Source organism: Labrus mixtus, chromosome 20 (assembly GCF_963584025.1).
Source record: "Labrus mixtus chromosome 20, fLabMix1.1, whole genome shotgun sequence".
Classification (NCBI taxonomy): Eukaryota; Metazoa; Chordata; class Actinopteri; order Labriformes; family Labridae; genus Labrus; species Labrus mixtus.
In genome coordinates this window covers 16993512-17015907 of record NC_083631.1, presented here as the reverse complement: position 1 = coordinate 17015907, position 22396 = coordinate 16993512, and the positions used below count along the sequence as shown (strand labels likewise).

At 40.0% G+C, this 22396-nt stretch overlaps 3 protein-coding genes across 4 annotated transcripts in view; 2 read left to right on the top strand and 1 right to left on the bottom strand.

The window, feature by feature from the left end:
- Window positions 1–22396, bottom strand: part of nupr1b (nuclear protein 1b) — a 155369-nt gene that overhangs the window by 73226 nt on the left and 59747 nt on the right. The window lies entirely within an intron of this gene.
- cdipt (CDP-diacylglycerol--inositol 3-phosphatidyltransferase (phosphatidylinositol synthase)) overlaps window positions 1–22396 on the top strand; it is an 80678-nt gene that overhangs the window by 52782 nt on the left and 5500 nt on the right. The window lies entirely within an intron of this gene.
- On the top strand, window positions 1106–21874 carry taok2a (TAO kinase 2a). Of its 2 annotated transcripts, none has more exons than XM_061027271.1 (20): window positions 1106–1596; window positions 5620–5760; window positions 8509–8580; window positions 8680–8781; window positions 9159–9204; window positions 9299–9395; window positions 9624–9737; window positions 9923–10014; window positions 10109–10202; window positions 10318–10399; window positions 10589–10759; window positions 11158–11367; window positions 11484–11612; window positions 12212–12448; window positions 13002–13130; window positions 13609–13812; window positions 14103–14342; window positions 14570–14782; window positions 15423–15605; window positions 16426–21874. In XM_061027271.1, exons 2-20 carry the CDS (start codon window positions 5629–5631, stop codon window positions 17335–17337), a joined length of 3459 nt encoding a protein of 1152 aa, XP_060883254.1. In that variant the 5' UTR covers window positions 1106–1596; window positions 5620–5628; the 3' UTR covers window positions 17338–21874. The 2 variants fall into 2 exon arrangements, with proteins under 2 accessions (XP_060883254.1, XP_060883253.1); XM_061027270.1 differs by having other exon boundaries at window positions 1107–1596; window positions 14570–14791.

Genomic DNA, 22396 nt, shown 5'->3' with positions numbered 1-22396 from the left:
TGCCAATGGGATACCGCCTCACTGCTTGAGACTTAAGTCCACTGTCTTTTTACCTTCAGACATTGAAAGCTGGTTACCTGGTGATAAAAAATAATTGATGTTAGTCTAGGTTTTATTAGGCCTACTTAATTTACGGATAGGCCTAATGGCTAAGTCATTTGATACGAGAGACAGATCAGTCTATAACCCCTGTTGTTTTTTTTCTTTTTTCAATTAAAAAACATCGACTGACTTTACATTCCTGACGTTTCCACAAAAATGTGGTTTGTGTAGCCTATTGTTTTAGTTATGTTGAACTAAAGTTGAATAACCCCACCAAAATATCCCAGTTCAAGCTTGTTGAGAGACCACGTCATTGATAAGGCATTATTCACTGCTAAATACAGAAATAACATTATTTTCCGCCCCTACAGCACTGAACGTCATACTTCACGTTAGAATAGAATATAATAGAATAGATTAGAATTACTTTATTGATCCCAAACTGGGAAATTGTGGCGTTACAGCAGCAGGTTATCCAAACACACAATATGAGTAAAAAAACACGATGTTAGCAAATCATAATAAACATAATATAATATTAAATACAAAGTAAATAAGTACTAAACATATCAAAACTAAGAATGTGGATATATACAACCAGGATTTAACTAAGCATTACTAGTCTTAAATAGGAAGATTAAATATGGAAGATTAAATGTAAATGTGCAAAAACAGAGTTGTAAATGGACAGTATTGACACAAGTTAAAGTGCATGAGTGTAGACATATAATAAGCAGAAACTATACAATATAACGGCGAGTAGACAGACAAATGAAGTGAACATGAGTGCAGGGATAATTTGTAAACCTGAACAGATTACAGTATGGAGAGACAGATATTATCAATGCAAATCATTGTGATGTAGTCTACATCAACATGATGGAATTTGGACGAAGATAAAGCAGTCTCATAAGAACAATTATTAAACAAGCCTTAGAGGCTTTGTACTAGATTATTAACATTATCTAGGTCAATTTATTTATACCGCTTTATTAGTCAAACGGAAACCTCACAGGAAATGGAACAAATCGGTATCCGGTCAACACTTGAGTCCCGCCCCACCAGTCTGTGCCATCTTGTATTTAGCAAGAACAAAAAAACGGTGTAAGAAACAAGTCCGACAACAGGATGGGGCGAAGATATTGACCTGCTTTTTAAGGGGTTTGTTTTAAAAAGCTTGGCGTGGCGGGGCATTATGCTTGAAAGTGAGGCAGCGCGGAGAAACGTCAGCCACACCCCGTAGAACAGCGACGTTAACGTTAGCTCGCAAGCTATCGAAGCTAAGCTAGCCAATTAGCTAAGGCTAGTAACACAAGAGGGGACAACTGGCGAGCTCAAGAGTTCCCGTTTGAGTCCGACAAACTGTGCAATTTGGGAAGTTTTTAATTCATCTCATTGTCGCTATTGAACCAGGGGGGTGGACTAAAGTAAGAATGGTCCAAACGTCGTGTTGATGTCTACTTAAGAGGAGACCCGGGATATGAGGATAACTGCACGCTAGCTTGGCTGCTAACAGTTGTTTTTCGTTCCCGAGTGGAACCACGATAAGCCGCGGTAAGTGAAGCTACATGCTACCCGACCGAGTTAGCTGTTCAATGGGATTTTAAACTTCGCCTTCCGTTGGTCTTTGTTGTATTAGACACCTATTTGGTAAAACAGTTTGTTAAATTCTCCTAAACTCAATTCATTGTTAGAAACCACTTTACCCTCCTTTTATTCATCCAGTTAGCCGGAGTTGAGACAGTATGGACGAATACAATGAACACAGTTAAATTCATATAACTAACAATTATAGGCAACAATATGTGACGCAGCATGTTGCATCTCTTCATCTTTTGTTCACTTCATTTGTCTGTCTACTCGCCGTTATATTGTATAGTTTCTGCTTATAATATGTCTGCACTCATGCACTTTAACTTGTGTCAATACTGTCCATTTACGACTCTGTTTTTGCACATCTACATTTAATCTTTCATATTTAATTTACTACCATTTACGACTCTGTTTTTGCACATTTACATTCAATCTTCCATATTTAATTTACTACCATTGATGACTCTGTTCTTGCATATTTACATTTAATCTTCCTATTTAAGACTAGTAATGCTTAGTTAAATCCTGGTTGTACATATTCACATTCTTAGTTTTGATATTTTTAGTACTTATTTACTTTGTATTTAATATTATATTATGTTTAGATTTGCTAACATTGTGTTTTTTACTCATATTGTGTGTTTGGATAACCTGCTGCTGTAACGCCACAATTTCCCAGTTTGGGATCAATAAAGTAATTCTAATCTATTCTATTTTATATCTTTCAGAAAACATATGCACCTTTTAAAATAGCTAACTGTTATGCGGTTACAGGTCATATTGCCAGGCGAATAACACTTAATTCTGTGTACAACAGAATTGAGTGGACGCTTAGTATGGTGTTGCAATGTTCAGACACATCTAAGTTTAAAGAACTTGAGGTTGATGTAATGCTTATGTAAACTCTAAATCAACGCCTCGCATCTCGATTATCCATGTATCCTCTTTATACAACTCTGGAGGGATTCAGCTGGTTATTGAAATAATGTCTGCAATATGACATCTATCTGATCACAGAAACGTATGATACTGTAACCTTGTTTGCTCCTATAATCTTGGCTCACTCACAATTGGCTGCATTAAAGTTAGAGTTCACATTTATTTATGAATATATAATTGGCCGTATTTGGGTATCTATTATTGCCTCTGTATGATGTTTTCTGAAAAGTTTTTAACATGTCTTGTAAAGATTTTATATTCCTTATTTCCTGTCGTCCAACACCTTTTCTTTAAAAAGACAAACTTCAGTTGAATTATTGGGGATGTTGGTTTTCTGTTTGGAGCTTATTCATGCTTTTGTGCAGCATCCAAAAAGAGAAGGATCTGTTGCGCAAAAGTGTTTCCAATTCAGGTTTAGGTTCAGCCATGTGATCATGTTTTTTTGGCACCTCTGATGCACCAAATTGCAAGTCACACATTCCCTTTAAAAAAAAAAACTGTGTTACTGTGTTTCCCCTTTCCTTCTTTGCCTTTTTATAGCTTATTCAGCCTTCAAATGTATCTTTAGTGAAGCTGAGTTTGTTATTCCACCTAGGAGTTGTGGAAACCCATCCAAGTGTTGTGATAGACTTTTTAGAATCACTCTCTGTTCCTCTGAAAATTACTGAAAAATTGCCGCTTACATTCTGCTAGTTGAAGGCGAGATACATCATTCCCCTGTTCCACCTCGTGTAACGCACGTATGCGGAATGATGGGACAGGGTCATCATGCCCCTGACCCGCTATTGGAGGTAGTAACAAAGGCTTAAATGATGGATGATTTTTGTGGCTTTGCTGACATGAAGCGGAGTTATCAGAAAATGCTATACAACCTAAAGTCCATTTCATTATGCAAAAAATGATGGTTTATGAATAAATCTACATTGTCATAAATACCAGATTATATGTTAACAGTACACAATTAATGAACTACGACTGGGCATGCCGACTTTAGATCCAACTATTTTCATTGCACAGTTCTTTTTCATCAAGAAAATGTTTAATGTAATACATTCGTAGGGGGAAAAAAGGGACGTGTCATGATAAAGGTACTTGGCTAGTTCAGAACCATAGTGGTATAGTGAAGAGACTTACGATGCCCCATTTTCTTCCTTTTTATATTTAGAAAAGCTTGTTTTTTTGGCTGTACACCAACACATTTGTGTCATTCACATTTTTAACATTGGTTCTACAGACTGTAGACAGTAGCTGCCTGCAGGCATCTGCTGCTGCTTTCGCCTCGAACACCATCACATAATATAAGATTGGGAATTGGTTCACTGAGTTCTGAAAAAACTCTGGGTCAGGATTGGAGGGTGGGAATCTGTCTTCTTGTCAAGCACAGATTTGCTAGCACGTTTACACAGCAGCCTGCATTTAACAGGGACCCCGAGGCCCATTTTCATGCATTCATGGAACCACAGAAGCCTTATTATGTTGCCGGCTCTCCTCAAGGCTCCAGCTGACACTCAAGGATGAGCAGCTATGTTAACCCCATTATGACGGGATGTTGCATTTGTCAATAACCCTGGTTCAGTGTGTAGGCTAAGATCACATTCAGGGGGCTGATTTTAGTCACATGATGAATGCTCAGCTTGAGTTTATTTTTACCCATCTTTGATTTGAGTTGGTTGGTGAAGAACTTTATCGCAGACAGTTTCCAATGCCTTCTGATCTTCACAAGACACGTTTGTTAATGTTAAATAATAGGATATTTGTATTATTCTTTAGGCTCTCTTTGGGTTGGTCATTATTGTTTGGGCTGTTCTTTTCAATGCTTAACATTTCAATTTTGTGTGAAATAACAGTGTCTACTTTAACATATTTTCTAACTTGATAGAAAAATCTGCCTTAATGGAGTGATAGAGAAAAAAGCCGTTTGCAGCCCTAATTTAAACTTGACAGTTTTGTCTAAAGATTCAGATGTAAAATACTAATTAAAATTCTCAACCGCCTTTGTCAGCTTGAAACAAAACATATGTGGTCACACTTAATCTTTGTAATAACACTTGAAGGTTGATGGAAACAATGGTAGAATTAATAGATTTTCTCTGTATTAAATCGTACAAGTTCCCCATGTGAAAATCACGACATTGACAATTTTCATTCATTGTGTTGGCCTTTTAGAGATCAGAATATGAGCAGAATATGTTCTCTACAGTCTCATGGTGACCTTCATGGTTGAGACACTGACAAAGAGGAAGTTTTGTAGATCTCTCGCTCTCTGCCTTTCATTATTTAAATCGTCCTTTCTCTTTATATTGTAAATCACTCTATTCATTTTCTCCCAGTTGAACATAACAGCTTCTTCATGACTGTTGAATGTGTTCATGTCATAACTTGTCAGCTGCTTACTGTCCTAGATAGATCAGCTGTGGGAGATAAAAACTGGTTTCTATCAACACAGAGCAGAGGTGTAGAGCCCATGATAACTCCAAAAAAACAGCCAGTCATTACATTCCTTAAATAGTAAGAGTTTCTAAGAAATTTACCGTAGATTTCAAGTATCAGGGAAGCCGATTTTGGGATTCTGTAAATAGGTCACTTACCAGAGCGCAGGAATGCTTTTTCATGGGTGTTTAACACATTAATTAGATGGTTTTATGTCCAGCTGAAGTGGAAAACAGATGCTGCAAATCCCTCAAAAACAAAATGGGTTCAGAGTCTACAATACAGCTTAAGACAAGGATTGTTTTTTTAGTAAAACTCAAAACACAACATTGGAATCTGCTATTGTTTTTGAATAGTCTGCCAGGTTTTTCCATACGTCAGTCAAAAATGATTAACATTTCAGCTGCTGTTAAAGGGCCATTCTGGTATTTAAATGACAATATTTCATATTTTGGGATCTAAATGACTTGACTTGATCTAGATGAGGTACAAATAGCTGTAGACCAGAAACTACAAAGGTCACGATGATGAAATCTGTTCTGACACCTTACCTGGGTATATCCCTTCCTCACTGCATTGTCCCAGCACTAACCTGTGCTCTCACTTGTCTTACAGGCCCTGGCCATGCCCGCGAGTGCACGGGCGGGCAATCTAAAAGACCCGGACGTGGCGGATCTCTTCTGCAAAGATGATCCGGAGAAGCTTTTCGCAGACCTCCGTGAGATTGGTCATGGCAGCTTCGGAGCCGTATACTTTGTGAGTAGGGCGCAAAATAGTTTTACTTTTTGTGGCAGTTGTAATTTTGTTTGGTCCAGTGTGTTTTTATAGTCAGCTAAGCCTCTTCCCTACATGATCATCAATAAACAAGATGAAGCCTGGGCCTGAGAGCTAACTGTCAGAACTTTATTAATGTGATGCAATAAAAATATCAAAGTGTCAGGCTTACTGGCTAGGAAATTACTTGGCGACTGTTTGAAGTTTTAGTTCAGAGAATCTCTGTTTATTTTGAGATGAGCAAGGAATGCAATCAGAAAATAAAATTAGAGCCCTTTTCAAAGATGAACTGCTGACATTTTTGTTATAATTTCAGGACTTTAAGCCCCTGGTATTTTCAGGAGCTTGCTTTTTACAAATGTAGCATCATGGAATGTTATCTGTGTCTGAGTGGTTCTTGTTTGGTTTTGGTGGGTTTGGGGCTTGGGGTAGCATGTACAAGAGGGGGAGAAACCTTCCAGTGAATTGTTTCAGTGTAAACTGCAAAATGAATAAGGCTGTGTCAGCAAGAGCAGTAAAGAGTATAAAGCAGCAAAGCTCAACGTGAACAATGTCCTCATACCACCCATTTAATCACTGTTAATTTTTCGGACGGTTACCTGCTGCATTTACACATCAATCGACCCACCTGGCTGACAGGAAAAAGTCAGTATAAAGTCGGGGGGTGAACAGATTCAGCCATTTGCATTAACACATGGACACCGCCCGTACAATGTCAGGAAAAAAGAGTGCAGACAGTACATCCATAGAATGTAAAAACTTCATATGGCTCACTTATATTGCCCTGCCTGCTCCAAGCTGTTTCATACACTTATGCCTCTTTGTTTCATGATGTCAAGCCTAGCTTATGTTGATGTCACATGACATGAAAGCTATGATGCTGATTAATTTATCTTATTGATGACTTTAACTTATGCAGATATGCTCTACATTTCCTGGCTGACTGCATCTGTAAGCTAGTTTTCTGAGCATGTATAAAGCAACATGATCATTCTGTTTCCAGTACTGAAATCGAAATGATCTTTAGGGAAATTTTGTTGAAGTGTGTCTGTTAAAATGCACTCTGAATCCAGGATGCATGAGTGCTATTTTGTGTGGGTTCCTAAAAGCCAGACATATCTGTCTTAATCTGCGTTTTGTCATTAATATGGTAACCAGAATCTGAAAATGTCCCCCACCTCGTTATGCAAACAGCTGAAACACAATACATCTATGCACTTAGCAGAGTTCTTTTAATGTACCTGTAATTTATGCTTTAGGCTGGATGATAGATAAACACCTCCAATGTGTTATATTGAGTGTATGAATTTCAGAAGATCATTAGAGCCGTGCGACAAAAATAGAGATGTGTGCATCTATTTGCATCAATTAAACATAAGTAATGCAGTCTCGTACGAGGAGTGTCATTTTTGAAAAAAACATTTAAATTTAAACATTTGTTAAGTTGCAGGTTTTTGGGTAAACTTTAACTTCAAACTGATAACTGACTAACATTTTCATAATGACAGTTATGAATTTGATGCTGCTAGCCATTATTTTTCTCTGTGACGTTCAAATTATAAACTTACAGATCATGTACTAAAATTAGCCAGACTTGATCACAGGGTACCGTTACTGATGCACTGACTGATCACTTCTACTGCAGTGAAGTCTACATTTCAGTTGAAGCATTGTTGCATGATTGAATTGTTTACAGTCAGGGGTATTGCTGACCCCAGTGTCATCACAGTGCAGCACGACTTCATCTGGTCTCTGATAGCAGCATCATTTGGGATTTAGGATTAAGTCCTTTTTTGGAGGATTAAGCTCCTGGAATAGATTTGAGAAAATATGAGCATCTTATCTAAAAATGAGTAATGCAGTTCGGTGGACAAATGGATCATTGTGTACAGTCTTTGTGCTCAGCTCGCAGATCATGTCAGGTTGATCTTCTGGTGCCACCTAGTGGTCTTAATTTACAAGATAAAAATGTTTTATTTCATTTTCTCAAATCCATAACGGCAATATTGAGAAACGGAACTGAAAGAAAATGTGACAATGAAGGAAATAATTGGTTCTACATTGTACTTATCCCTATAGGTGCACGTTGAGTGTTGGCCTTAAAGATGATGGTTTTATTTTCAGTCGTTAACATTCCCTTCTATAACTGGGTTACAGACAGCTTATTTCAGAAAGCTCAGTCCTTGAACGTGATGAAGAAACCTTGTTTCAGTAATCAGGGTCAGGGATTAGTTAAACCTGATTTCTCCTGGACAACTGGACCTTTTCTTGAACACGTGTCCAAATTTTTAATCTGCATTTTACACTAAGGACAAAGAGTCCACGAAGAGCATCCCTGTGACAGTAGAGCAGTCCGGTCTCACCACATGAAGAGATACTGTGTTTTTTTTTATTAATCTAAAAAAGTAAAAGCAGAAAGAAAAAACACATGGTAGCATCTAGAATCCCCAATAACATTAATTCTATCCTGATTTATGGACTTGGTTTCTCTCAAGGGATTGGCCCATCACTAACAGTTAAATGAAATCCACACTTTCAAAATAAAGTTGGGTTACTACAAAACTCTTACTCATGTTTTAAAACAAATATTTCCTCAGGGTGACTAGGAGAAGCATGTTTTTTTTGTTTTTTTTTCAAAACTTGGGAGTCTTGAAGTCACAGCTCTCTGTGTTACTTGTGTGAATCCAACAAGGATGTCTCTGAGGAACATGGGTTTGTGTTTTCTAACAGGCCCGAGATGTACGCAATAATGAGGTGGTGGCCATTAAGAAAATGTCCTACAGCGGCAAGCAGACAAACGAGGTAACACACGCAAAAATAGAGATAACAAATTTCTTGAAAAATGCTGAGAAAAAAAATACTTAAATATGGATTAACTAAGTGATTTGTGTTTGTTTCCAGAAATGGCAGGACATCATCAAAGAAGTGAAGTTTCTGCAGAAACTTCGCCATCCCAACACCATCGAGTACCTGGGATGTTACCTGAAGGAGCACACAGCATGGGTATGTGTTTCATAATAACTTTAACTTAGGTTACCTACGTCAGTTCAACTCATTTGGTGCTACTTCATACCGCTTCTCTCTGCACTTCAGAGGGAATATTGTATCATTACTCAACATTACTGAACAAATATTGGTGCGCTGAATAGCCTAGCGGTTCAGTTGCGCGCCTCGTGTACAGAGGCTATAGTCCTTGTTGCAGCGAGCGTGGGTTCGAATCCGACCTTGGTCCTTTGCTGCAAGTCAACCCCCATTCTCTCCTCCCAAGATATCCTGTCTCTCTTCAGCTGTCCTGTCCAATTGGGCAAAAATGTATGTAATATGACCATCAATGATAAATATGTGATTGTGATGGTCATGTTGAATCCTCTCTCCTTCAGCTGGTGATGGAGTACTGCCTCGGCTCCGCCTCAGACCTCCTTGAAGGTGAGTTTAACGCTGAACGCTTTCACTCATTTACATTTATAAGAGCACAGTTTATTCATCACTGTCTTCCTGTTGCGTGCTCTCATCTTTGCAGTTCACAAAAAGCCGCTCCAGGAAATTGAAATAGCTGCTATTACCCATGGAGCACTGCAGGGACTAGCATATCTTCACTCCCACAATATGATTCACAGGTAAGATCTTTTTCACCAATCTGGATCCTTTCACTATTTTAATTTATTTATTACTCTCTTTTTTTTTTACTTCTAAATATTGTCACATTTATTAAAATTTTAACATGTAGTGTTCTTAATTGTAAAATGCTACCAGGCATTCCTGTTAATATTTCATTAGTATTATAATGTTTAAAAAAAAGCTACTGGAACCAAATGAATGTGTATGTGATTGTCACTGTTCTGCAGGGACGTGAAAGCAGGCAACATCCTGCTGACAGAGCCCGGTCAGGTCAAACTCGGTGACTTTGGTTCTGCTTCAATCGTGGCTCCAGCTAACTCCTTTGTGGGGACTCCCTACTGGTGAGTATGCTATTCTATTTAACTACATTATGTCATTTACCTGATACTGGTTTTGTAATTGGTAGATTCATGTACATGTACAGTTCAAAAAGAAAAGTTGTACCGTCATATTCCAATTCTGATAAGACTGATTTCATGGTGGCTTAAGAACAAAAAATACCTCTGTAACATTGCTGTGATTTTAGGATGGCTCCTGAGGTGATATTGGCCATGGATGAAGGCCAGTATGATGGCAAGGTGGACGTCTGGTCGCTGGGCATTACCTCCATAGAGCTGGGTATTAACCTGCAGTCTGACTCTTGTGTATGTGTGTGTATATGTCTTTTATATGACACTGAAGGTCTTGTGTCTCTTCTTTTTTTTTTTTACAGCGGAGAGGAAGCCCCCTCTGTTCAACATGAATGCTATGAGTGCCTTATATCACATCGCTCAGAATGAAAGCCCTATCCTTCAGTCCAATCACTGGTGAGAACTGGCTGTGTTTACTCAGAAAGCCCACTTTACTGCGTACCCTGCTTTGAGAGCTTTGTCCATTTTTAGCTTTAGAAAATGAACAAACTTATCTCATATTTCTCTGCAGGTCTGATTCCTTCCGCAACTTTGTCGACTCTTGCCTACAAAAGATTCCCCAGGACCGGCCTACCTCTGACGTGCTGCTGAATGTAAGACTTCAACACACAAGTGCACACTAACACACACAATCAACAGGCTTCTAAACAGAATTCATTTGTATTATCGCCTGATAAATATTGATAAATCTATATTTTGGGGGTGTTTGTAAAGCCCTGCACATACACACAAACCACTTCTGCTATGTCTCCGTGCTAATCGGTCTTTTTCATCTTTCACAGCATCGGTTCTTGTGCCGAGAGCGTCCGCTGACGGTGGTTATGGACCTGATTGCAAGAACCAAGGATGCAGTGCGTGAGCTAGACAACCTGCAGTACCGTAAGATGAAGAAGATCCTCTTCCAGGAGACCCAGCAGAATGGCCCAGTGTCAGAGGGAGGGGAGGATGAGGAGGTGAGGAGCATGGCGAGAGGGAGATAAAGTTTATGCAATGATAGAGGGAGAGAAGGGAGGAAAGAAAAAGATAGATTGAGGAACTAAGTAAAGCATGCGAGGAGAGTGACATGAATAAAGTAAAGTTCTTGTGTGACTTTAAATGGTTGGAAAAAAAAAAGCTGCAAAAAATTTACTATTTCTACTTTGAAAGTAATACTTATATATATATATATATATATATATATATATACTGTGTGTACATATATATATATATTTTCTATTTCAGTTTGAGATACACAGGTCTTTGCTGTCGGCTTGTACTATAGATACTAGTGTATGAAAACAAAATAAACCTCTACAATAACGAGCAAAAACAGACCTTTATGATGCCAATGAGGATTGTGTGTTTGTGCCAGGAGGTGGAGCAGTACCTGTTACGGACGGGGACAGTCAACAGCATGGAGAGCTCCCAGTCGGTGCCCAGTATGTCAATCTCTGCCAGTTCTCAGAGCAGCTCAGTCAACAGTCTGGCTGATGCTTCCGATGACAGCAGCAACGAGATGGCCATGATGCAGGAAGGCGAGCACACCGTCACCTCCAACAGCTCCATCATCCACAGACCCATGGTAACCCTTAGTATTTGTGTTCCCTTTGCAGCATGCTACAGAGAAATGAGTTACACATGAATCTGTACTGTTTCATTTGGATGTTTTTATTCAAAATGTCTGTCCCAACCTCTTAGGGTCAGGATAACATCTATGATGACCCTTACCAGCCAGAGATGGACCAGCCCCAGGCTCCCTCAGCAGGACGGCGTCGTGCCTACTATCGCAACAGAGACCATTTTGCCACCATCCGAACGGCTTCATTGGTGAGTTTACTCTGAAGATTCTGTTAAATCTTCCTCGCTGCTTGTAGTGCCATTTATGGCTGATTAGCCAGAGAGCATAAAAAGATATTGTTTTATTTAGTTTACAAAACAGATGGTGGAATTTGTGGGCAGGGGTAGTCCTAAAATGATCTCAATGCGGTTTATGCTAACCTTTTTTGTTGATAATATTTTGAACAACCTATCAAGGGGAAATAAAGATGAAAACAGCCTGTAAGTCTGCAGTTTTTAGAAAGATTTCTAGCAAACTGCTTTGTTACTTTTGGCTCTGGCCATTTTCCTTTTCAAGTCTTGGTTACTTTTTCACTATATTGTTTAACTCCAAGAGAAATTTAAGTTATCAGATATCTGGGAGTTGGTAATAAAAAAAAAAAAAAGAACTGAGCGAAAGCTTACAGACGCTGGGCTAGCTGAAGCACTGGCACAGAGTTGGAGAGACAGTTTTTATTCAGAGTTTTACCATTTTAATCCACATACAGCCTTACAAAGTCGTTATTTTGAGAGTAGAAGACTTCTGCCAAAATGTTTCTTTCTGTGGAAAAACTTGTGAGATCATACGTTTCTCCTTTGCCCTCCTCCAGGTGACCCGGCAGATCCAGGAGCACGAGCAGGGCTCAGCACTGCGAGAGCAGATGTCGGGTTACAAGCGAATGAGGCGACAGCACCAGAAGCAGCTGATGGGGCTGGAGAACAAGCTGAAGGCGGAGATGGATGAGCACCAGCTGAAGCTTGACAAAGAACTTGAGAACCAGAGGAACAGCTTCTCCAGCGAGGCCGACAAGCTGGTGAAGAAGCATCAGGCCATTCTGGAGAAGGAGGTGAGAGTGATGGACAGCCTACAGCTTTATGAAATAATAGATCAAAAGTCATTTTAATCTACCTCAATCAAATTTTTCTATAATGTTTTTTGAGGCTGTAGAGTTTTTTTTTTATATCTTCATGGTGTCTTATCTCTGCCACTTATCATTGTTGTATATACACCATGCATCATGGGGAATGTGTAGTACATGCCTTTGTGTTACATGGTTCTCTATTTACATGTTGATTGTCGTCTGTTTTAATTTTTTATTTATTGATATGAGGGGCAGCTAAATATAGGCAACATTCGAGTCATTATTATTTACTGATTTAACAATCATAATTTTAATATTTCATTAAATATATCTATATCTAACACACAAACCCTCTCCTACCTCTACCACACCTGGTTCGGCTCTCTTCCAGTGACTATGACTCCTGAAAGTAAAGAGAGGACAGGTGGAGAGATACTCAGGATAAATGACAGGCGCACATTACAATTTCATAGTTAACCCTAATCAGCATGTTGCAAGCCAACCTCTTACATCCATGATGGTTTTTATCCTCCTGCAGACGAAAGCTGCTCTGGCAGAAGAGAAGAAGTTCCAGCAGCATATACTGGGCCAGCAGAAGAAAGAACTGACCAGTTTACTGGAGTCCCAGAAACGCCAGTACCGCCAGCGCAAGGACCAGCTGAAAGAGGTAAAAGCATACGCACATCCACTTAGTGATACCAGTGTTGATGATTGGAGGATTGTTAAGAGCAACGGGGAACATTTGTATCAACAGTCACATCTCATGTTTACTGGATCTAAACAGCTCTATCACCCTCTGCCTACCTTAAATGTCACCTGGAGCTCATTCAAGCCTCTTCTTCATGCTCATTTCAATAATACAATTTTTTTTAAAAATGCATCTCAAGAAGTTTGAAATAGTAATTGCAGCTCATTGAGATGTCAATAGATAGTAAATAGGCTGTTACTGTACTTAGCTGGTGTACATGATTTCTGTCTTTTCTTTTTTGTTATTACTACTAATAAAATGCTACTCTAATCATACAGTTACTGAACTGAAATAAGCTCTTTCCAATCCTCAGTCCACACTTGCCTTGCTTGTTTGCTGTCCAATTTGTTAACTTTGGATTGTCCTGCATGTCCTTTCTCTTTCCTGAACTAAACAGGAGCTGAATGAGAACCAGTCAACTCCAAAGCGGGAGAAGCAGGAGTGGTTGATCCGTCAGAAGGAGTGTCTGCAGCAGATGCAGGCAGAGGAGGAGGCCAGCCTGCTGCGGAGGCAGAGACAGTACTACGAGCTGCAGTGTCGCCAGTACAAGAGGAAGATGCTGCTGGCTCGCCACAACCTGGAGCAGGACCTGCTCAGAGAGGTACAGCTGCTCCTCATTCACTTCAAATCCCCAATAAAAATGAAAAGTTTAATGTTTGACTTATTTATGTTTGACCAAACAACTTCATTAATTTATCAGATAATATTCACCAAGAGCAGTTTGTAGTGCTTGGTGCAATCACAACATATTAAGCACACCAAAAACACAGGCTTGTAGTTTGAATAAACAAAACTTTTATATTTTCGATTGAATCTAAGAATGCTACAGCAGTACTACATGCACTGCAGGACACAGTTTAACCTTTCCATGTGGTGTTATTGCTTTACCAGGACCTGAACAAGAAGCAGACCCAGAAGGATCTGGAGTGCGCCATGCTGCTGCGGCACCACGAGTCCACCCAGGAGCTGGAGTTCAGGCAGCTGAGCTCAGTGCAGCGGACCCGGGCCGAACTGATCCGAACTCAGCACCAAACCGAGCTGACCAACCAGATGGAGTATAACAAACGGCGGGAACAAGAACTGCGACAGAAACACACCGTGGAGGTCCGGCAGCAGCCCAAGAGCCTCAAGGTATGTTGGGGACCTGTTGGGGGGGTAGGGGAGACTGATAGAACCAGAACTAGACTATGGAAAAATAACTAATTTCAGAACACAGATTCCTGATATTAACAGCTATCAAGATGCTGTTGTTAATTTTAATATTTACAATCAAATACAATGCAAGTTTAAGTAAATATACCACAAAATATTTTAGTGTTACACTTGTTTATTCCGGATCTCATTTGAAATTGTTTCAGTCCAAAGAGCTCCAGATCAAGCGTCAGTTCCAGGAGACCTGTAAGATCCAGACCCGTCAGTACAAAGCCCTGAGAAACCACTTACTGGAGAGCACTCCTAAATCCGACCACAAGGCCGTCCTCAAACGCCTCAAAGAGGAACAAACACGTAAGCTGGCCATCCTGGCCGAGCAGTACGACCACTCCATCAACGACATGCTGTCCACACAGGCTGTGAGTAAGGCAAGGAAACCCCGCGCACCTGCTACACCTGCCACACCTGCCACACCTGCACCTTAACAACATATTCAATCCACTGTCCCAACAACAGCACTGCCTCAGTGTGAGGCTTTAAGGTGTAAGACAAAAACGTCTCTGCAGCAGGTCAGCTTTAATTCTCAAGCTGTAGAGTTTCTTTGTAAAGCTTCACACAGTAAATAATTTATCTCCCAACAAAACAGAATATTTGAAGCTAAAGACTAGAAACTTGATTTATTTGAACAGCTGATTATTGGTCCAAATGAACAAATCATCAAAATAAATTTGTTTTGGTCAAATTATAAATTTTCCCACAAATGTCCCTTTAATAACTTATATTTTAGCATGTTATGGTTTTCTTTTGGAAAATGTGGACTATTGTTTTTAGACTTTTGGTAAAACAAAACACCTCATGTAAAGACTCTATTTTCTCATGTATTATAGACTGATCGACGAAGCACTTATTTGGGAAAATCCAAAGGAGAAATAAATATAAAAATAAAGAATGAAACAGAAAAGGTCACTTCAGATCATTGATTATATATTTATAACAATGTCATTTTTCAGAGCTCTCACTGATTCTGGTACTGATGCTTGTCCCTGTTTGTCCCCACAGCTGCGGCTGGATGAGACCCAGGAGGCAGAGTACCAGGTGCTGCGGATGCAGCTGCAACAGGAGCTGGAGCTGCTAAACGCCTACCAGAGCAAGATCAAGATCCACACCGACACCCAGCATGAGCGGGAGGTTAAGGACCTGGAGCAGAGGGTGTCCATCCGCCGGGCGCTGCTGGAGCAAAGGGTACAACACTGTCTTGAACTCAGGCACAAAACTGTCATATATTTAAATGTTTTAAGTTACAGTATAATTTAAATACTGTCATTGATAGTATGTTTAGATAACACGACCTATTAGCTTTTTTGTTGAACAGATTTCAGAGGTATGAAGCTTTTAAATATTGCAAGAATTGACATCACAATAAGCAAAAAGTATACATTTAGACGATCCTGTCAATTTTGTATTGCAGAGTTTTAACTGTTACCATGGTACCGGTTGGGTCCTTAAAATCTTTAAAAGTTCTACATTAAATATCATCAAATTAGAACCTTCAACATTAGCTCCTCCTCGCCTTGGGACCTGTTGGTTTCATAACAACAACATAAACAAAACATTTAGACCCCCTTCCAAAGGCTTATGTTGACACTGCAGTAAGTGAAACATATTGAGGTCATTTCATTTAAAGTACATACACTGTCTGCACATTGTGTAAAGAAAGTAGGTAATTGTGTCCCCTATTCTCAATACGAATCAAGCTCTCTGACTGATTGAGGGTCTGTTTGGTCACACTGATGAGTCTACTTGGAAAAAGGAAGAACAAGCATCACAAAGGCCCAGCAGGAGGATCTACTTCAGCAAAGGGCTGTCGACTGTTTTTGGTTAGAGTTGTTTAAATGGATCGATTCTACTGTTCTATTTCTGGTTAATACTCTGTTCCGGTTTTGGTGACCCAACTAGCTGTACATGTAGACCAGCCTAGTTATGCTAATAGAGCTGTATTGTTATCATTTTTGTTGGTTGCCATGGTGACTCTTGCACTAACAGTTTGAATGTGTTTTGTCAGATCGAGGAGGAGATGCTCTCCCTGCAGAACGAGCGTTCAGAACGGATCAGGACACTGCTGGAACGTCAGGCTCACGAGATTGAGGCCTTCGACTCTGAGAGTATGCGGCTCGGCTTCAGCAACATGGCGCTGAGCGGCATCCCTGCCGAGGCCTTCAACCAGGGCTACCCGACCCCCAGCCCCTCCTCGGGCTCAAGTGGCTGGCCTTCCCGACCAGTCCCCCGCTCTGGGAGCCACTGGAGCCACAGCGTCCAGAACTCGGTGTCGACTCCGTCCTGGCGCAGTCAGAACCACGGTGGAGGAGGCTTCAGCCGTGCCGAGTCCATCGCCTCCTCCCATGGCCTTGGCAGGGACAGCGAGATGCACAAGAGCAGCAGAGGGCACTCCACCTCCTCCTCTTCCTCCTCCTCTTCCTCTCACCACCACCACCATCACCAGCACCAGCAGCAGCAGCACTACATCCCCCAGCACTACCAGCACCACCAGAGCACGCCGCAGCTGTACCGCGAAAGCCATGACAGCAGGGAGCGCGAGCGGGCCAGGGAGTGGGTGGGAGGAGGGGGCCACTACCCGTATCTCCCCCAGAGCCACCATCACCACCATCTTTCCACCCATGCATCCTCCCAGTCCTTGGCTCTCCTGCCTCCCCCACCCCCACCTCCCCCAATCTCCCTCTCCTCCAACTCTCCACCCTCCTCTGCCTCTTCCTCTTCCTCGTCACAGGGAGGCTACGGAGGGGGGAACCTGAGCATCAGGGGCCCCAACCTAATGGCCCTCAGGAACAGCCCCCAGCCTCTGAGGAGGACAGCCTCCGGGGGGCCGGGGGGAGGAGGGGGGAGCGATGGCGGGCTCAGCCGGAGCACATCAGTCACTTCTCACATTTCTAATGGCTCTCACCTCTCCTACTCTTGAGAGCACCTGACTTCTCCTCTCTGCTCAGATCTGTCTGACAAACAGGGCTACAAGTTACTCAGCCAGTTCAGAACAGGGATGGGGGATGTAGTTTGGTAGTTTTAAGTTTTTAGCATATTGGTGAAGGAAAACCGATGAAAAAAGAAAATGCATTTTAAGAGTACATTTTAAAGTCTCCTTTTTTTTTTAACGTGTAGAGACCTCAAAGAGTTCTTTCTGCACAAGAAAAGAGAGAAAGAAGCCTTTTAGTGGCTACAGAAAACATTAAAAAAAAAAATCTCTTACATTCGTCAAAAAGTTGCACAGGAAGATTGTTGAAGCTAAGCAATTGTTAAAAAAGTTTTTTTTGGGCAAAAATCTTCAACAAACATGAAAAGAGCCATGTGTGGCAAAGTGAATGAGTAGAGACAAACAGGACAGAAAAGTCCACTTGTTCATTTTGAAACACAATGAATCCATTGCACAGTATTGAGTTCTATAGTGAGACGGTTTAACTGCAGGAGTCGCCTTTCAGACCAGGTTCAGGTCTAGGTGTAGCCAAGACCTTCAGGTGTTCAGGTTTAAAGTTTAGCAGGAAGACAGGCGACCGTTTTGAAGCTTCCACTCGGCTGCGGTGCTTTAAAAACCACTGTAACTATGTAAATAACGGTAAATTGTAAAACCCAATTTTTGATTTCTACGTGTTTCATATGTTCAGCAGGTTCGGGTTCGCTGGGGTCAGGGGGACAACACAGGAATTGACAGTAGGATTATCTTAAAAAAATAAACTTCTCTTTTTTTTTTTTGTAGTGATAAGAATCTGTAAAATGACAATGAAGACAAACACTGCCATCTATTTGTTGACAACTCGACCACTGCCCTTTAACTCTTCTTAAACAGTCCGACATATTTCAGACGGGAGCTTGTTTGTTATTTTTGAACCTCTGTGTGTCCAGAAACAGAATAAGCTTCATTGATTTAGCTTAAATATAGAAATAAGAACGAACAGACACATATTCTGTTGATTGATTTATTTTTTTTAATTGATGTCAGAAAATGGTAATAGGCCGATGTGATTAGGTGATTGTGAAAATTATTGGTTGGCTATTTTAATAGCTGCCATCTAATAACTTTGTCTCTGCTCTGTTTAGTCCAGATCAGGAATCTCTGATTTAATCTGAGATATTCAAGTAAAGGTGTCTTGATTTGAAGTATCAAGCGGGATGTCTAATGGTAAATACATTTTAGCAAATCAAATAAATCTGTGTCATGGAAAAGTTTAAAACTCAAACTGGTGTACCAATTTTAGGGAGTTTTTGTTCTTGACACACAGAGGAGACGGGCAATAGGAACACTGTCCCAAAAAATGTCAGACTAACTTTCAAGGGATGCTGCCAGAGAGGTGTGTTTTTTTTTTTTTTTTTTTTTGAGTGAGTTGAGCACTTGAATCTGAGTGCTCTAAGTGTGCGTGCGTATGTGTGTGTGTGTGTGTGTGAGCAGCTTACCCACACCTCCACCCGTCTCCCCCACAGTTTGGTCTGCATCTGTAGATAGGATGTACATGTTACATTACAGATTAGTACACTTCAGTGCATGGAACTTGTGTACAGACAGCATTTGTATGAATCTCATGCACACTACCTATTTATATAAATGTAAGATACCTGTGTAAATGTAGCAGGTATACTGAAGATTGTTCACTGTCCAAACACTTTTAACTTGCATTGTACTTATGGGTGTACATAAAAGCACTAACTTTGAGACTGTGTTAGAGTAATAATAATGATTATTTTGTCACGTGAGTTATACCAATTTGTACTAGATGCAGACAAATAGATGCTATCATTATTATTACCTCTACTGCAGTTGTAATATTTATGTCGTATGCTAATTTTTCGGTTTTTAAAATGTAATTGCCAATTTTGACCACTGGGTGGGGAATAAGCGCAATGTTACTGTGATAGACCTATGGAGAAAAAAAACACACAAAAACAAATATTAATGTTTTTAAAGGAGGACAAATAGACTACCTTTCCCAGCATTCCTGTCTCAGGTCTCAGGGAAGAAGGAGTCTACAGTTCTGGGCAGGGCTGAGTTTAACTTTTTAGATGTTTTTATTTTGAGCCAGTATTAAAAGGTGGAGGGTCTGCAAACGAGCTGAACAACATTACCAGATTCTTTCACCGGGTTTTGTGCCATGTTTCAATTTTTATTTAATGCTTTCCATTCTTTATCCCTCATAAAAGAAAACTGTAACCTGCAACACATACAGAGCCCCAAAGTGGTCAACGTCAAATCAGTAAAAGACTTAAACTGACTTCATAGAAATAGGGATCAATTGTTTAAAATATAACAGTGAACCACATTTTTTTTTTTAAATAGTTTAAATGGAAGGAAATCACATGCAAAAACCCAATTTTTAAGTTTGATTTCATACACAAAAATATATTATTTCAGGTTAGGTTTTTAAGAGATGTTTTTGTTTGTTTAGCACAAGTAGCATTTAATTATTATTTTTGTAATGATGTATCATAACGTACGGATGCCCTTAGGGGACATTCTGCCAGAAAATAATTGATTGTAAAAAATAACCATTCAAACTTAATCCGAGAAATAGTTTTAAGAAAGAAAATATTATTATTTTTTTTTTAATCAAACTCATCTCAGAAAGAGCAATCCAGAAATCTTCTGCAGTAATTTAAGTAACTTTTAATGTGACGTTGACCACATTGAGGCTCTCCTTTTCAATCAAACTTTTCTTTATTTGCTTTTGCACGGTCTGAATGGGTAGAGAAAAATACAAACATCTGGTCGCTTCCTGCAGCCGCAACCATCCAGACAGGTGGATAATAAATCAGCTGATCTACCGCCACCTGTCACATGACCCCTCCATTCATCATCTCTGCTGCAGGACGCTGATCTCAGTGTGATCTGATGCTGTCTGTCATGTCTACCTCATTTGCACTGATAGTAAAAGAATGTTTGAGTGCAGAAAATCAAAGCATATTTCTAGTGTGCTGACTAAAACATTAGTTTCTTTTTCTGTATTTGTGCAAATGTTGCTGAGAAGTTTTATGAAAGCAGGGAGAGACAGGGAAGTGGAAGGTGGATTTAAAGGACGGGCTGGACTTTAAAAAAAAAAAAAAAAAGATCCCTCTTGGAGATACTATAGAGACACTGCTGGGGGAAAACAAGCCAGCCAACATCGTGTGATCTTTGTGGAGGGACATGTTTCTGCTGGAACTCTGCCCATCCTCAAAAACACCTGGAAAACATTCAAGATGTGAGATTTCAGTTTGCCAACTTTGTTTTTCTTTTTTATGCATTATTTTGTACAGAGTTTCAGTGCTGACCATTCCTCAGTTGTGTTATGTTTGCCAATTAAAGCTGCACTGCGGAGTCTGAAATCACCAACAGAAAGACAAATAGATGTAGATTAAAGCTGTTTCTTATGTTGGTTCACTAATAGCAGATAAACAAATGTGCAGTTCACTGACGTATGGATTTCTGTGTTGGTATCTGCTTAACTCAAAGGATTATGTTTATGTTTGCTCAGATAAGACTGCTGACGAAGTTCAGACTGAAGCTTTGCTTGATAAAATGGCTCTCATGATTTCTCTAAACTCACCAAAATATCTGGAGAGTTGAGCTGGCAACAGTTATTGATCAATACTTTTTCAATAGAATACCAGAAACGTTTAGTTTGAGATCTGTTGAAGGTGAGAATTTGCAGCTTTTCTCAGTTGGTTTATCTCGGTAAACAGTACTGTTGGAGGTAGATAACAATAGTTTTACAACAATCAAGAGTAAAACGTGGGATCTTTAGAAATCAACTGCAGGTTAATCATTTATGAACAGATTTGCACACAGCACTGGATAAGCCATTCATGGCTCATTATGATAATGATTTTCAAGAGTTAAATCTGGAGCATTAAGAGCGGTTTGGAATTTTAGCCATGACTTTGATGACTGAGAACCTACACAGACATTAAGCGACCTGACATCTAAAAAACTGAAGCAAATTAATCCAGAAGAAAAGCAACTATCAAGCAAACATGAAACGTGACGTGAATTAGCCCGTGTTAAGAAGCTGCTTGTTTCACAGCCTGTCTGTTGATTCGATAGCAAACGAGATTTCCCAGAATGCAGAGCAGTGATTCCTTCTTTTTTTCCTTGTGGGTCCATATGTTTACTTTTGTTTAAAATGTTTCTGCTCCTGTCTCCAGTTCTACTGGCAGGAACCCCCACCCCCCACCCCCCTAAAGGTAGAGACTGTCCCCAGCTGTTTGGGGCCAGCAGCTCAACAATCACATAAACTGACAGGGAGCTCAGCTGTGAGGATGAAGACGGTGATGATGAGGACGATGAGAAGAGTTGGTGTTGAGTGGATGTGTGTAAGGAGACATGGATGGGTTAAAAACTGTTTTGACAGCAGGGGACAGAGTTTAAAAAAAAAAGTTCAGGTTCAATGCAAATGTTTGGAGGAGTGTTGAGAAATGACTTGTACAGAAACGTAAAAAAAAATAATTTTTGAGAAATAAATGAACAAAAACTGAAATCTTGGTTTGTTTTTATTGATTTGTGAGAGGTTTTGGTTCCCCCCCCCCCCCCCCCACAAAGGATGGTTTTCATGTTGACAACATTAAATCCCTCATGATCTGTTAAAATAAGATTATATATAAACCTATTGTGTAAAACATAAAAACTATTTGTGACTTACACTCTTAAATTCACTGTTTACTTCAGGTTTCTGAACATTTACATAGAACTTAAAATACTTCTATCAGTAAAAGTATATGTTCATATTCCTTTTACCTGCAGTTAATAATAATACTTGTTAAAAGATCTAGACTGATATGTTTAATCATTTATTTGAAAAGTCAAATTGATTTTCCTATTTTCTCCTTCACCTTGAGGAAATGCTCTTCGCCTGACCTCCGAGACGGATGAGACCTAAAAATAACTTTTTCGTCTGTTTCCGATGGGATGTATTAAAGGGAAGGCACCATAGCGCTTGCATGACGTCACGACGCAACCGGTTCTGCGCGTTGGACGCTCATGTTATCAAGCTGAACAAAAT

Bases quoted from the DNA above. Each gene is read 5' to 3' on its own strand.
- taok2a (XM_061027270.1), top strand. From the start codon at position 5,629: ATGCCCGCGAGTGCACGGGCGGGCAATCTAAAAGACCCGGACGTGGCG. The intron at 9,738-9,922 runs GTGAGTATGCTA...CTGTGATTTTAG, and splicing joins TTTGTGGGGACTCCCTACTG to GATGGCTCCTGAGGTGATAT. The intron at 13,813-14,102 runs GTACAGCTGCTC...TTGCTTTACCAG, and splicing joins AGCAGGACCTGCTCAGAGAG to GACCTGAACAAGAAGCAGAC.